Here is a 17,219-nt window from a genome sequence, read left to right as displayed (position 1 = left end):
CCAGTCCGCACTCTGCCCCAGCCACTGTACACCCACACCCAGCCACCCTGTGCCCAGCCACTATGCACTTTTTCACCAATTTTTAGGTACTTTCTCAATTGTAAAATGCCGGTAAAATATTTTAAAGAGAAGATGAAAATGATCTCCTAGGCGAGAACTCAGGAGAAATGGTGAATTGCATATGGGCACGAGTGTGTGCGCATCCACATGCAAAGAGGATGAAAGGGAAGGGGGGGAGCACCAAACACCAAAATCAGGTTTCGCTCAGGGCGCTGTGAAACCTAAGGCCGGCCCTGGCAGCATGTTTCAGGGTTGTGTCTCGCACTAGTGGGAGAGGGGAGGGGTGGAGGGGTTCGTCTTTCTGACATCCAATTGTTTATTATATTTTTTCTAGTAATAAATTGAATCCTTTTGTACCAATAAATACTCTTCGTGTAAAGTAGTTGGTCGGATTCTCTATATGCACACACAGTTTTTTCTTTTTATGATATTGTGACTCACACTAGTTGTGACGCCAGAAGATTAGCAGGACTGTCAGGCAACTGGTATTTTCTAAAAAGGAAATAAATATGGTAGCCTCCATTTCACTCTCACCCCAGGTTTCCTTTAAACAGTTTCAATGCATACTGTTTGAAAGCTGTGCTTTTATCTGCTCTACTTTCTATGCTGAGGGAGTTGTTTCTAGATACAGTATATATACATTTATAAAAATCTGAATGCTGTTCTGTTACAATTTTTGGGGGGTGGTAGTAGGTTTAAAGCTGTAAGTAATATTTTAGAAGAAGAAATGCTGAGTTTCACTGGGTTCGTCCTATTATTGATAAGTACTGTGATGAAGTCCTTAGGGCCCTTTTCCATTAACAGTCGCAATCGCAAATCACAAACGCCAGAGATTGCGATTTTTCATTAATTCTGTTTGCGATTGCGATTTTTCATTTGCATTGCATTATCCCTCTTAAATCCTCTTAAAATCGCTCCAGAAAGCGATAGGGGAAAATACTTCTCATGATTTCTATGATAAAGTTGCAACCCTAGCGATTTAAAAATCACTAGCGATTTGCGATTCAGCTGTGTAGAGGAAAAAGGCCCTTAAAGGACATCCGAGGCTAAAAAAACAAAACTGAGATAAACAATTAGCAGTAAGAGAACAGAGGCGCCAGCAGGATAAAAGCGGATAAAAACTTTAACATTTACTGGGAGGAAGTGGTGGACTTACCTCCATAAAGCACACACGAAAGATTGTCTGAATAGTAGCAATCACATTTATTAAATAGTACCCCAAAAAAGTGCAAAGCGTTTCGCAGGCCGAGCCCGCTTCATCTGGCAATAAACGTGGGGACAAACAGAATTTTGGCAATAGCAGGTGTAGCGCCTTAATGAGATAAGCAATTGTATCTGTTCTCCTGCTTCTAAAAATGACTTAGTTATGCCGCAGTTTTATTTTATATTTCAATCAACTTTTTAAGCTTTTACTGTTTCATGGCCTTTTCTCAATGACGCATTAATTGAAGTATGCCAGGGCTAAAATATATGAACTATTGACCTTTTTTATCTCTTTCATGCTCTTAGAAGCCAGTTACTGCCACACAAGTGTTTTATGGCTGCAATTCCTCATCAGTGAGGGTTACGCTAGAGTCCGACCCGGACAGGAACTGCCACTTACATACCTGATTTTTAACTCTTTCAGGCAGAGAAAGAAAAAAAGGAACACAGCCTAGTTATGTGTGTGCTAGGCACTGTACATACACATGTCTATCTCATCATGTCACATGTCACCTTGTGAGTCCTTTAAGCTGATATTACAACATACCGAGATCGCTGTCCCAAAAGATCCTTAGGTCTGTCTACTTGGTAAACCCATGGCAAAAGTAAAATTACATGTGCAGAGATTATTGAAGCATTATTTGACAACGGCGCGATGTCTGATTGCCAGAGATAGACATCCTCCCAGTATCTCAGAATTACTAAACAGACTATCATATATATACTGTATATATAAGTCGGAGCAATTTACGGTGAAATTGACTGATAAATTGATTATTTTTGACAGGGTATGGGGTAATACCACCTTCTATAGCTCCAATTTGTGAATTTGCTTCCTCTGCCACATACTGTCCAATTATTGCTCTGGAATTTATATTATCTAAGCCTCTCCACGACTCGCTTTCTCTCTGTAGTTATCTCTAGATCCTTTCTTCTTTTCTTTTCTCTCATTTTACTCTTTTTTCTATCTCTTTCCTACCTTATAGTAGTCCTATGTTGGCCTATTGTGGCATGGTTATGTACCTCTTGGTTCAGTGGAGGGGTGTTAGCAGGGGATTTACACCCACTCCTCCCTACCTGATAAAGTATTTGCTTTACAGCTGTGTACAATGTATGTAACCTCTAGGATCTTTTGCAGATCATTTCCTGCGATCTGTGATTGTTCGCTGTATTTTATTGTCCAACTACCTTGTTACTGGACTTGTAAACTCTTCTTTCTTTCAAGAAAAATATAAAAGAAAAAAAAATGCTGAGTTTCAGACCACTTTAAGATGAATCTCTCCCTATCTATCTAATGCATTATCGCTCCTTACAGCTGAAGTGAAACATACAGTGGCTTGCAAAAGTATTTGGCCCCCTTGAAGTTTTCCACATTTTGTCACATTACTGCCACAAACATGAATCAATTTTCTTGGAATTCCACATGAAAGACCAATACAAAGTGGTGTACACGTGAGAAGTGGAACAAAAATCATACAGGATTACAAACATTTTTACAAATCAATCATTATTCAGCCCCCTTTGGTCAGTTGCCCATAGACATTGCCTGATGAGTGCTAATGACTAAATAGAGTGCACTTGTGTGTAATCTAATGTCAGTACAAATACAGGTGTTCTGTGACGGCCTCAGAGGTTGTCTAAGAGAATATTGAGAGCAACAACACCATGAAGTTCAAAGAACACACCAGACAGGTCAGGGATAAAGCTATTGAGAAATTTAAAGCAGGCTTAGGCTACAAAAAGATTTCCAAAGCCTTGAACATCCCACGGAGCACTGTTCAAGCGATCATTCAGAAATGGAAGGACTATGGCACAACTGTAAACCTACCAAGACAAGGCCGTCCACCTAAACTCACAGACCGAACAAGGAGAGCGTTGATCAGAAATGCAGTCAAGAGGCCCATGGTGACTCTGGACGAGCTGCAGAGATCTACAGCTCAGGTGGGAGACTCTGTCCATAGGACAACTATTAGTCATGCACTGCACAAAATTGGCCTTTATGGAAGAGTGGTAAGAAGAAAGCCATTGTTAACAGAAAAGCATAAGAAGTCCCATATGCAGATTGCCACAATCCATGTGGGGGACACAGCAAACATGTGGAAGAAGGCGCTCTGGTCAGATGAGACCAAAATGGAACTTTTTGGCCAAAATACAAAACGCTATGTGCGGCGGAAAACTAACACTGAACATCACTCTGAACACACCATCCCCACTGTCAAATATGGTGGTTGCAGTATCACGCTCTGGGGGTGCTTCTATTCAGCAGGGACAGGGAAGCTGGTCAGAGTTGATGGGAAGATGGATGGAGCCTAATACAGGGCAATCTTGGAAGAAAACCTCTTGGAGTCTGCAAAAGACTGGAGACTGGGGTGGAGGTTCACCTTCCAGCAGGACAACGACCCTAAACATAAAGCCAGGAGAACAAAGAAATGGTTTAAAACAAAACATATCCATGTGTTAGAATGGCCCAGTCAAAGTCCAGATCTAAATCTAATCGAGAATCTGTGGCAAGATCTGAGAACTGCTGTTTACAAACGCTGTCCATCTAATCTGACTGAGCTGGAGCTGTTTTGCAAAGAAGAATGGGCAAGGATTTCAGTCTCTAGATGTGCAAAGCTGGTAGAGACATACCCTAAAAGACTGGCAGCTGTAATTGCAGCAAAATGTGGTTTTACAAAGTATTGACTCAGGGGGGCTGAATAATTATGCACACCCCACTTTGCAGTTATTTATTTGTAAAAAATGTTTGGAATCATGTATGATTTTTGTTCCACTTCTCATGTGTACACCACTTTGTATTGGTCTTTCACGTGGAATTCCGATAAAATTGATTCATGTTTGTGGCAGTAATGTGACAAAATGTGGAAAACTTCAAGGGGGCCGAATACATTTGCAACACACTGTAAGTAAGTTGAGCTGACCCCTATGTTTTTTAAAGGAAACCATTAAGTGGCATAAAGAGCTCTTCCATGCTGCTGTAATGAATAGTGACATGCCAGCTGCGGTGGATAGCAGTACCACCACCGCTGCTTCTGGTTCTCTGCCTGCCAGTCTCCCTGCGCCTCGGGCGTCTAGCACGCCGAGGACGGGTGTGGGGAGTAATCGCATGTCGGCTGCGGTGGACAGTGGATCCACCACGGTCGTTGCTGGGTCCCTGCCTGCTGGTTTTTCCGCGTCCCAGGCGTCTATGTCTCTACTGGACTCAGGGGTACATTAGCGCGTGCGCGTGCTCACCGTCAGGATCTTTATGCCAGGAGGAGGCGCGTCAGCTGACCGGCTGGTCGGCTGATGTCAGAGGGCACGCTCGCCGCTTCTGATTGGCCGTGGCTGGTGGGCGTGCCTTGGGGGTCTCCTCCGCTTCTTAAGCCTCTCGGCTTCCCTTGCAAGTTGTCTGCTGTAGTGCATACTTCGTGTTAGCGCTCAGACCGTAGATAGTTCCGGTGTGCTTTGATCTGGGAGGAAACCAGGGATTTCACACAAGACCAGGAATTATTATTACTACTGTTATTATTGCTTGATTATCTGTGTATGACTCTGGCTAGTTCTGACCAATCTCTCAGCGATTCTGTACCTGTGCCCATCTGATCCTGTTGCCAAACCTAGCCTGATTACCGTTCTGTCTCTGTCTCCTGATTTTGTACCTCTGCCCATCCGATCCTGTTGCCAAACCTTGCCTGATCCTCGTTCTGTCTCTGTCTGTCGATTCTGTACCTGACCTGTCTGTCTGTTGCCGATCTGATCTGTCTGAGCATTCTACTCTCACCAGGGACCCCCCTGTCTCTGGTGAGAGGTTCAGTACGGGTAGTGCCCACCAGCTCCTCTGGTGAGGTAGTGCAAATACTGCCAGTACTACTGTTACACCAATCACTACACTTAGTGCATTAAAGTGTGATTAGGTTACGTCACTTCTTAGTGGCATATTAGCATTGTTCAGCTAACACATCTGTATCTGTATATCTGTATTATTGGTGATTCTGCAGATCATCATATAATCAGGTATATATCTATATTATAGGTGATACTGCAGATCACCTGATAATCAGAAACTTTGTTCTTGCTAACACCAATCGTTACAGCTGCATGCAGTTTAATCAGACCTTTGAAGTGAATTTGGTTTGCTGATCGCAAGGGCATGGTGATTAACAGTAATCGCGGAGCCCTGTACAGAGCAGTGCGATCTGTTTTACACCCAATCACAAACGTAGCGCCTAATGCATTTTTCCTGTGTTTGCGTTGAATAAATGTGAGTGCATGCAAATCGTATAGTACATGCAGTGCTATGCGATTTGCTTTGTGATGTCCAATTTGAAAAAAACTTGCAAATTTCTGACCGGGAATCAAAATCACACCCGCCAACTGTAATCGTGGCAAAACGTGTGCTCATAAACTAGTGAAACCTAGTGGGCAGTGATGTAGTGGTTAGCACTCTCACCTTGCAGCACTGGGTCCACATTTCATATCCCAGCCAGGGCACAATCTGCATGGAGGTTGTATGTCCTCCCCGTGTCTGCATGGGTTTCCTCCGGGCACTCTGGCTTCCCCCCACATCTCAAAAACATACAGATAAGTTAATTGGCTTTCCCTAAATTGTCCCTATGATACATGCCTAGACATTCATGATTATGGTAGGGATTAGATTGTAAGCCCTTCTGAGGGACAGTTAGTGACAAGACAATATACTCTGTACAGCGCTGTGGAAGATGTCGGCTCTATATAAATACTAAATAATAATAAAATAATAAAGAGGCGGTTGGCTCTTCTAATGACCTACTCTAGTTTTCTATGCTTCCATTACTGCCTGAGGAAGTGGGATTGAACCTGCGAAACGCGTTGCATTGTGAAGTTTTTTTCGAATAAACTATTGTTCATCATAAAATCGATAGAACTTGTGTCGTCTGATTGGGGAGGTAAGTCCACCACTACCTCCTCTTTTAAACAGATTTCATTCTGTTATTGGAGCCTCTGTTCCCATTCGAGTATACTCTGTACAGCGCTGCGGAGGATGTCGGCACTATATACAGTAAATACTAAATAATAAAATTGCAATGGTATCTCACCACATTTGCGATTTTCAGTGTGAAAGGGCCCTAATTGAGTATATTTTACCACTAAATACAATTTAAAGAAAATAAAAACACGGGAACACGACAGGCTCTCTTTGATACAAACACTGATGCTTTATAAGCAATTTGACGGCATTCCAAAGTAAAACACAGACGCCTTGAACAGGAGTACAGACTTTATTCGTCACTCCCACATACATACTGCTTAGGGGAATTTTAGACCAGATAATGCCATAATCACACCCCCTGAGTTTTACATTATTGGTACAATATCATACAATATTTTATTGCTATAAGAAAGAATGAATGACATCATACACTTTAAATACCCAATGTGTAGATTACTGTACCGAATAGGATTTGATTCCTGTTGCAAGCAGCATGTGCACTGAAATAAAAGCATGAAACTGAATCACAAGGTGGGGCGATTGTAGAATACTGCCTTTTGAATAACGTATAGATGACACACAAAAGCCTTTATTTAACAAAAGAGTGCAGTAATAGATCGCAACCAATCAAAGTTCAGCTTAATAGTTTACCACAGCTGAGCACAAGATTCTAATTGATACTATTGGTTACTGTACACTGAGCATTAAATCGCTTCATTGGGCAAAAATCAAAACCTGTTGGGGAGGAACAGGGTATACTCACCTTCTCTCAGGCAGAATTCATGCTGGCAGGGCCCACAGTGTCTATATGCCATACAGCTGACATCCACTGACTCCTGTGTAGGGATGGCACTGCAGGCTCTATCGTGTTTCCCCGAAAGTAAGACACTGTCTAATATTAATTTTTTTCTCCAAAAGATGAGCTAGGGTCTATTTTCGGGGACGTTATATTTGGAGGGGTATTGGAAATCGGATGCTATGTTCGTATATAGGGAGGTGTGCAGTCTCTTACCACACCTCCTTTGTGGCTGCATCTCTCTCCTGTCATATTTGTTTACTTTTAAGCAATACCAGTTTCCTGGCTGTCCTGCTGATCCTCTGCCTCTATTACTTTTAGCCATAGAACCTGAACAAGCATGCAGCAGATCAGGTGTTACTGACATTATTGTTAGATCTGACAAGATTAGCGGCTTGCTTGTTTCTGGTGTGATTCAGACACTACTGCAGCCAAATAGATCAGTGGGGCTGCCAGGCCACTGGATTTGTGTAAAAAAAATCAATATGGCAGCCTCCATATTCTTCTCACTACAATTGTCCATTAAAGACTCCTAGGGGCCATATGCAATTCAGTTTTTCACCTGAGTTTTCTCCTAGGTGATATTTTGAAAAATGCGTTTTAAACCACCAGCAAGCAAAAAAATACTCAAAATAATTTTGATAGTACCTTTTCTCCTACTTTGTGGTACTTTTTCCTTTGCAAATTGCTGAAAACGTATTCTAAATTGAAGATAAAAAATTATCTCCTAGGAGAAAAGTCAGGAGAAAAAGTGAATTGCATATGGCCCCTATTGTAGAGTTGAGAGATAACTAAAGCTGAAGCAGATCTCTGCAGAAGAGAAAGCAGCTGCCACTGCCATGGGACACACACCTGACAGGAGCTGACAGAATTCAGACTGCCAGAGGGGAGGTAAGTATACCCTTTTTATTTTTGTCCAGTCCAATACCACTTTTGTTAAAAAAAAATTAGAACATATGAGTGTTGTAGAGAAATGATTATATAAATAAAAATAATGAAAATCAGAATTAAGAAAGAATAGATATCACAACAAACTCTTTACCCACCCATGGAGCAGAAAGCATTGGGGCAAATACAGCGCCATCTAGGTGCCTACCATTGACAAATCATGGAAGTCTGAGTACAGTGAGCGACTGCGTGGTTCCTGTGAAAGAAGAGTGGTAATGGTGCAAGCATATGATATCCATAGGATTTTAGTGGCGGTTTGATGATGGAGCCATTTCACATGCAGTTTTTTTTCAGCCGGGTGTCTAGTGGTAGGGAAACCTTGTAGACATTCACAGAAAGGGAATACCAATGTTCAAGGGCACCAAAAGTGACACCAAGATGGGAGGAGGAACTTTAAGAAAAGGGGCACTGATCAGGGGGAGGGGACAATTAAAGAAAGGAGTCATTATTTGAGGGCAGTGGAAGAAAGAAGACATAGTAATGAACCTATGCTAAAATGGGGTAACACTGAGTGTACTTATTTTCTGTAAAATGGCACTGTGGTCAGAAGCTTGGCACCGAACTCCTGATTAAAGAGAAATTAGTAACTCCTGGGATGTGCATTACTATTTTGCTATGGGGCCACATGAATTCTCAAAACCACCCACTGCTGGTTATCACAGGCATTATGAGTTATTTTGCAAAATGTGGGGTTTCCACTGACTCCTTCAACCAGGAGGTGTTCAAGAAGGTTCTCCAAGCCTCAGGGGAGTTCAGAAAGACAGGCCTGTGAATCCAGTTATCTACTGCTAGAAGGCAGCTGGGGGAGTGGTGCTTGACAAGTGTGCTGTTGCTTAGCAACACAGAGGTTTGTTTATTTTATTCCTTTTTTTTGTTGCTATGCTACAGTACACTTCTGTGCAGCAACTTTTCTGTGCTTGTGACAAAACACATCTTTCTTTAGCATGGTTCCCTCAACTGAAATTAGCATTATTAATATTGTTTCCTTTTCTAAGTGAGTGCTGCAAAGATAGATTTGTCTGTATTTTGCAACAGCTACTACAGACTTGTTTATGTTTGGAAACATTTTTTTTTAGGAGATTGTGCCTGTGAGTTTTTTGTTCTCATAACTAATATTTTGTTCTATGTAAGGAGGTGAATGACTCATTTCCTCTCCTTTTTAGTTCTGCCCAAAGAACCTGCAAGAGGGTAAGTTACTCTTGTGTTCTGTTTGACCCAATGCTTAGTGGGTGTCCTATATACGACATGTTACTTGAGAAGAATTAATCAAGAAGTCTATGTTTGATTTGATGAAGTGACTGATTTGCAAGTCTCTGACAGGTTGCAGTCATGTTTTCTGTTTTAACCCCCCGAACAACATAATTAAGCAGCGTGTCCCCTTGAACCAGATATGGGACATGAGCAGATGAAAGTGACCAGCCAGCCAAAGTTTTACTAGTCAATCAATCACATCCTCCTCAAGGAGAAATTATGTAGAATAAACGGATCTAGTTTGCAGGTAGATTGATAGAAGAGAGCTACAAAAAAAAGATGGGGGGGGGGGGGGATGGGGGTTAGAAGCATCTTACTTTATAAGCCAAAAAACTCTATTAAAAAGAAAGAAAAGAAGAAAAATGTTGCACCAAAATTTGACTAATGGTTGAATTGTAGCTTGAAGTATGAGCAAAATGTTTTGATTTTTGTTGTTAAGTTTTGGATAGAATGGGGAAGGCTTTGAACCTCTGAGGGTTTTTTGATTCTGTGTTATGTGTACCCATTGGACATATTTACTCCTACTCCCTGGTTTTGTTAAACCTGTCACCAGAACATAACATGGGAAACATTCTTGAAGTAGACAGCAATACAAATGTCACACCTGTTGTAATGTGGTGACCTTTTGTTGTTGCCTGTGCTCTCACTGGAGAGATCTCAACTCTCCTCTCCACTTCCTGTCCTCTGAGGAAAGTTAACCAACCAAAGCACAAACACCAATAAAAATCTCACAAAGGTTCCAAGGGTGCCAATACATTACTCGATATTGCGGCCCGATAGACCTTCCTATTCGATAATTTTATTCATTGATCTATAGATTGATTTCAAATTGAAATCGATCGAATGGATCAATCAGGAATGGTGGAAAAAAAATCTCGGTTGCAAGGATTTGATTGGGTGCGTGGCGGTAATGGTGTTTGATAACGCGGTAACCGACAGACCTCCAGCTGGTATCCCCCCAAGGATATAAGTGTCCCCATGTGTCTGTGTGCCGTGTCAAAGGCTCACCTATCTGCCAGCATGACTCCTGGCTTTTTCCAGTGTCTGCCGTCACCGTGAGTGCCTGTTCAATGTGACACTGGTGCATGCTGTGACGAGCTGCGTGGTACAGACTGTCACAGTGATGCCAAACACCGGAGGAGACCAGGATTTGCATCAGTGGAGAGGTGAGACTTAAACACTGAGCACATAACGAGGCATAACGACACTTATGCACTTGGGGGTCAGCCTGGCAGGTGGCGGCAGGGCGATTTCCAATAGAGTTCATACCGAAATCAATTGGAAATCGCTGTGCAGTGTGTGGGCAGGCAATAGATCCCTCTCTGATCATCTGATCAGATTCGTTCAGAGAGGGATCTAGGAAATGGTCAATCTGCCAATACATCGAGTGCTGTATGGTCCCCTTAATTCATCTACACTCCTTCCAGATGTAAATAATACATTTAGATTGGCTTTCTCTTCATATGCAGGTATCCTATCACCACCACTGTCCAATACAAACACATGTCAGGCTGTGTACATATTTATAGGTCAATGATCATCAATACTGTCTTTAACCACTTCCAGACCCTGGTTGTTTTCAAAGTGCAGCTCAGCTCTGATTACTTTGGCAATAACTTTATCGATAATTATCACAACTAAAATGATCTATATGTTTGTTTGTTTTCTGGAGAAATTAGGGTTATTGTGGATATTTGTTTTTAGAAATTACCTTATTTTCTATGCATTTTAAAAGGAATATAAGGAAAAAAGTGAAAACAATACACAATTTATCCACTTTCATACATTATAACTTTAACCTATTTTGTTTAAACAGTGCATTTGTTTTCATAATGTATAAGATGTTACAATTGAGTAGGGTGTACAATGTGAAACTGTCTTCTCCTGGAAGGTTTATTATACACTTGTTTACTCATAAGCCCTGCCATTAAATTCCCTGGGGGGAGGAGAGTGGTTTGCTGTCATTCCTTTTCAACTCTATAGCTTTTTTTATCAGCTTAGAAATAAATAAACAGTGTTGTCTAGAATTTTATACAGAGGAGAGTGCAGTGACTTATTTTGACATCATGGGGCAGGAAGTGGTTAAATACGGTGCTTGATCACATTCCTCGCTGAGAAATAAAAACAAAAAAGATTTACAACGTTTCACCCAGAAGTTTAAACCAAATACAAAAATAAATAACATTCAAGTGTATGAAAAATACTGATCCATTTGCGGCAATTACTAAACCATAAAGCATGCCCACACGCACATCGACTGGTGTTCCCATCTGTCACAAAATGTAAAAGGAAACAAAGAATGTTAGTGCACTATTCAAATGCTTGATATTCCTATACTGGTTTCTGATGCAGAGATAGAACGGAGCAACCTCATTCCCAACTGACTACATGTTTCCAGCAGCAAACAGTCCATTGTTCTTCTGAAGACAGTCTAATGTATCTCTGCAGAACTGAAATAGCCATTAATCCCATTTGTACTGGTCACCCCGTTGGTGTTGGAGGTGTGCGATTTCTGCGGACGAGGCGGCGAATCCTCCTCTTCTGAACTGGATTCAATGTCGCTTCTGTCATCCTTTGACACCTGCAGTAACAATGATCGCATGGATTTTAGAATAAACAAGAACTTTGGTGCATTAGGCTTTGTTTGCACTGACGCTTACGTTAGCTGCCAAGAATACACCAGCATTTTCTTAAAGTGGACCCAAATTAAAAATACAAGATTTCAGAAATAAAATCTATTTTCTAAATTATAATAATAAATAGCAGCCTTTTTTCAGCTGCATGATGACAAATATAACATATTTTACATTTATTGGAGGAACCCCTCCCTTCCTTTCAAATTGCCGGGACAAAATCCGGCAAACTGGTGGAGTAGATGGTGTCCGGCAATGGAGGAATTGCTAATGGCTGCCCCAAGTATAACCCTAGTTATGAAAAGAGAAGGGTGAAAAGCATGCACTGACATGCTCATAGGTTTGAAGGAGTGTTTATTTATCTTTGTATGTGTCAGAGTGGTGCAACTAAATATTTTTAATAAAAAAAAATGTTTGGTTTGAGTCCGCTTTAAGGGTGCCGCTCTTCTAATGCTCTCGTATATACAGTATATTCTCGTTATAATAAACTCGGGTATAGTAAACTACCTCCCCAGGTCATGGCCAATCTCCATGATATAAGTCTATGGGAGAAACTCCTGGTATATTAACCACTTAAGTAACAGCGGTCTCTGCCCCCTTAAGGACCAGAGACCGCTATTACAGAAATGGTGGAATCCCGACAGATAACGACGAATCGCCGCACATACCCGTCGCAACCGTCGTCACCACAGCACGACGGGAACCTGGGCCACCCACTCTGCCTTCTCTATGACATACATATGTACTGTATATATAGATGTCTCTATGAAATCTATATATACAGTACCGTACAAATAAGCAGCCTGGGGAAAATGAGGAATAATGTAAATGTAAACAAAAAAGGATGCAGTGTCACCAATTCCACTTTGCAATCACCTATAAAAGTATTGTCACAGTCCTCCCACAGGATTGTACGAATTCCAGGGTATCTCTTTCCTTGCTAGCGATGATGCACCTGGTAGCCTGTGGGGCACAGTACAGTCTACTTTCACTTGTAGTGCAGGCCTACTTGCAGTAAAACTAAGGAGATTGGAGAGGAAAGTGCCAAAGTCCCGTCCGCGGAGGTATCGGAGTCACTCGCATTACAGATAACAGTGGCTTATCATGATTGGCTGCATTTTGAAGAGAGGCTTCATGATTGGCTCAAGTGTGAGCAGAAAGTTTTGCAGAACACGTACTGCAGGTCCCACCCTCAGAATTATCGCAGCCACTCACAGGAAGCATGTGGTTGCCTCTATTCAGTGAGGGCTGCTATTTTTAAAGAGCCCAACACACAGATGCGAATCTATGGGGGGGCACCTGTCCAGCGCCCGTACCAAATGTTAACAAGCACTTGGCTGGTATAGGAGGCAGCTGCCTGTCTAAAAGAGGCCTTAGGACTCAACTAGAAGCCTTTTCTAAGCGCTAGTGATTTGAAAAAGCTCTTGCTAATGAAATGCTATGTTTTTTTTTTATAAAATCGCATCGCTCTAGTGCAGGGATGTCAAACCGGTCTTTCGAGGGCAGAGGTCCTCACACATTTTTGACACAGCTCAAATGAATTGATGGGTCTGAATCAGGAAATTTGTGGTCCACCAGGTAGAACACATTACTCTCTTTCTCAGTCCATCCCAAACACTGGCATGGATCTGGCCATCCAGGCCTGGAGTTCGACACCTGTGCTCTAGTGGGATCACACCCATAGCATTACATTAGCATTACAAGAGCTTTTCAAACCACAAAGCGCTCATAAAAGTGCTTCTAATGGGTCCCAGGCCTTATGTTGTCTAGAATGTTCATATAACACTATTAAACGAGGGTTGTCCGGAAAGTAGCAGCTGTTTTCTATTAACTTAGGCCGCTTCCCCACTCCATGCAATGCAGGTGGCCGTCTCAACACGTCACTGCAGGAATCTACAGGATTATTTCCGCTGCAGTTGTGATCCCATTCATTTATAAAGAATGGATGCGCAGTAGGTACATTTGTCAGCAACATCAGACAATGCAGTCTATGCACTACTGATGTCCCTTAGGAAAGGGACCTTAGGAAACATTTCCTTTATTTTAGACACATGGGGTTGTATTTATGGAAGAATATTGAAGTTGCCATGCGCAGGGAGTGCACTGCAATTTTACTGGTATTCCCAACAGAAAGGCAATACGGGTTGTGCAATTAGCATGAACCGTGTAATAAGTGGTACCCTGGAAATGTGCATGTTACCTTGGTAACGCAGGTTGCGCTTATTGCACAACATGCACTACCTTAGCATCGAGAATATAAGAAAAATTGCTTTGCGCTATCTGTGCTCAACAACTTTTCCGCTCTTTCCTGAATACATCGGACTGTATATTCTGATTCTACCTCCATATAATCATCTCCCTTATTTAAGCATTTATCATACCATTTTACAAGGCCTTTCTATCACTTTATAATAGTAGCGTTACACTCCTTGCCTATGCGTTAGAGGGATTTGGGATGGTGGGGAAGGGGGTTCATGTTAATGCTGCTGGACACAGAGTTACTGGCGTTCTTTGGTCATGACAAGTCGTAACAAGCAGAAGGAACGCAAAAGCAAACGGCTGCTACTTTTTGGACTATTACAAACAATTCTTAAAAATTGTGTTGTGTTTAAATCAGATGGTAGGTCCTGACCACCCCATGTGACCCACCTCCTTACCAGACATCTGCCCAGGAAAGAAAAAAACCTTACTTATTTGTCTCCAACAGCTAGAGCTAGTGATTTGGGGCCCGTGTAGTAAATCCTTAGAAGCAGTATGCCAGATCCTGTGTGACTAATCATTTCCACTTTGGGATCTCCTATGTTTGGCCAAGTAAACGGCAGCAACAATTTACAAGCCTTGAGGCTCTGTATACTGCACTTCCTTACAATCTAGTCTAGTGTGGGGGAATTTACAGGTAAAGACTAGTAGGCTGTAGGTGAGGTGGAAGGTATTTTTTTTTATTTATACAGGTACCACTGCTTGATTATGTTTGGAAGCAAGCTGCCTAATTGTTTTTGGGGGCACAGCCTGTCTTTTGGGGCACAATGTCTAATTATATTTTGGGGGCGCACCACCTAATTACGTAGTTTGGGTGGACACACTTAACTATGTTATTTAGCAGAAACAGCTGCCTAATTATGTTGTTTTACTTTGTTTGGGAGATATGCTTCCTACTTACTGGATGTTGTTTAAAGGGATACTGTAGGGGGGTCGGGGGAGAATAAGTTGAACTTACCCGTGGCTTCTAATGGTCCCCCGCAGACATCCTGTACCCGCGCAGCCACTCACCGATGCTCTGGCCCCGCCTCCGCGTCACTTCTGGAATTTCAGACTTTAAAGTCGGAAAACCACTGTGCCTGCGTTGCCGTGTCCTCACTCCCGCTGATGTCACCAGGAGCATACTGTGCAGGCCCAGACCATACTGGGCCTGTGCAGTACGCTCCTGGTGACATCAGCGGGAGAGAGGACACGGAAATGCAGGCGCAGTGGTTTTCAGAGTTTAAAGTCTGAAATTCCAGAAGTGAACTGGAGGCGGGGCCGGAGCATCGGTGAGTGGCTGCGCGGGTACAGGATGTCTGCGGGGGACCGATAGAAGCCGCAGGTAAGTTCAACTCCTTTTCCCCCGACCCCCCTACAGTATCCCTTTAAGGGCATGGGGCTGCAAAATTATGTAATTTGGGGACATGCTATCTAATTATGTTGCTTTAAGGGGGTACCCTATGCTACTTATCTCTTGTGGTATAAGTGCGGTTGGACAATATACTGGTAATGAATAATTTCAAGGCTATCTGACGGGATGCATGGCATGAGTTAAATATGTGATTATATAGTACTAATCCTACTTAGAACTTACCTGTTTACCTTCTTTAATTGCAAGATTTAATAATCTAGTACTATATCCTTTTTTGTTGGAAAAGCTCTCCTGAAAGCTAATTAAAAGTAATAAAACGTTTGTATAGCTGTGCAAACATTCTTGAAAGAAAGATACTGATTAAAAGTTCCATGGGTCATCATTTCTTTGTGTGGGAGCTAAATAAACAGCAGTAATGTAAGTGTGATGTTCAATATGGCGCAAGCATCAAACTTTCAGGCCTTAAACTCAAAATAAGAAGGTGGGACTCCCAGGTAAGTTCTATTTAGGATTAGTCCTGCGGGTCCAATTATTTATCTTAATATCATATGTTAATTGTCACTTCAGGTTTGCGTTAACAAATAAAACTCTGTTTCTTTTTTTGTAACCATGTTTAGCCGTTAGGAGTTAAGCTGCACAAGATTTAAAAATGTAGTGAATAGGACTTACATGCAAAGGATTCCATTTACCAGTCTTCCGTGAAAGCAGAATGAGAAGAACATAATTGTCAAGACACGTGAATGCATGCTGATGTAGGTAAATACAGAATCTCAAGAGCAGCGCACACAAATCAGCCACAACGCAAAGAATAGGAAGAAGAAGAAGAAAAAAAACAACAAAACACATAAGGCAATAAACCGACATCATTAAAAGATACTTGAAAATTGTGAGTCTTATGTAAACAACTTCACAAAGTAAATGATTCATCCATTGCATGAATTAAACAGGGCCCTCATGATTTATCAGTATAATTAAAACAAAACTGGATGTTTATGTAACAGGGTTTCAGGAAGACAAGCGGGTAAATAAAACATAATCTTAGAGAGCTGAGAGGGAAGGTGCAGAGGATCTGTTGAACTGAGAAGCTTAGCTACAGCTGCTGGGTATTGGTGCGTCGGTCCACCAGAGTCTGTGCTGTTGCTTCAATGTACTATAGCCAGGCCTAGATTTACATCACAGGAGCCTATAGGCACAGATGTCCTGACACCTTAGACTTCGCCCTCTATGAACCTACAAACCCCCACCAAACTGTACTGCAATTGTGCTGGCTGGCCCAGCTGTCACTTCTCCCTTACTTCCTTTGTCGTAGGTAGCTACAGGTGCCCCTTAGCATTTGGTAGCCAGAAGTACTCTCAATATTAAGTAGTTAGAAGCGCCCCCAAGTATTAGGTAGCTAGAGGAACCTTAGTATCAAGGTAATTGAACTGCCCCTGACTACTGGGAGATCTCGTCGGTGGAATGCAGAGCAGGGTGTGTAGCCTCACATTTACACTCTCATCAGGACTCTGCATAGGGTAGGAGGGAGGGAGGTGCTTGAGGAGGGGGGTGAGTCGCCTTTTCATTATTAGGCTCCTATAGGCACGTGCCTACAGTACCTTATGGTAAATCCGGCCCTGACTATAGCTGTTTCTTGCTCCATTGGATGACATTAGAAGCCACTGGTTAGCAATGCATTGCAGGGACTAGTCGCAGCCAAGGGTCACAGCAGAGGAACAATGCTTCCTGGTAACCCATTGCCAACAAAGATGCTTACATTTGATTTCA

The 17,219-nt window shown here is 42.2% G+C and overlaps 1 protein-coding gene and 1 long non-coding RNA gene across 3 annotated transcripts in view; one reads left to right on the top strand and one right to left on the bottom strand.

Annotated features, from left to right (window-relative positions):
• Window positions 1-6,500: 6,500 nt before the first annotated feature.
• CERS6 (ceramide synthase 6) overlaps window positions 6,501-17,219 on the bottom strand; it is a 217,669-nt gene continuing 206,950 nt past the window's right edge. Inside the window, exons 10-11 of one of the 2 annotated variants that reach the window (XM_068245594.1) lie at window positions 16,125-16,148; window positions 6,501-11,790 (exon numbers count right to left, since the gene is read on the bottom strand). In XM_068245594.1, the coding sequence (XP_068101695.1) occupies window positions 11,641-11,790; window positions 16,125-16,148 (174 nt within the window). In that variant the 3' untranslated portion in view covers window positions 6,501-11,640. The remainder of the gene's footprint in view (window positions 11,791-16,124; window positions 16,149-17,219) is intronic. The other variant, XM_068245595.1, reaches the window with a different exon arrangement.
• On the top strand, window positions 8,850-16,327 carry LOC137524990 (uncharacterized). The gene is made up of 2 exons (XR_011022828.1): window positions 8,850-9,146; window positions 16,073-16,327. It is a non-coding gene; the product is annotated as an uncharacterized lncRNA (long non-coding RNA).

The sequence above is a fragment of the Hyperolius riggenbachi genome, chromosome 7, assembly GCF_040937935.1.
Source record: "Hyperolius riggenbachi isolate aHypRig1 chromosome 7, aHypRig1.pri, whole genome shotgun sequence".
NCBI classification, from domain to species: domain Eukaryota; kingdom Metazoa; phylum Chordata; class Amphibia; order Anura; family Hyperoliidae; genus Hyperolius; species Hyperolius riggenbachi.
Note: the sequence above shows the minus strand (reverse complement) of the source record. Positions and strands in the feature narration are given on the sequence as shown.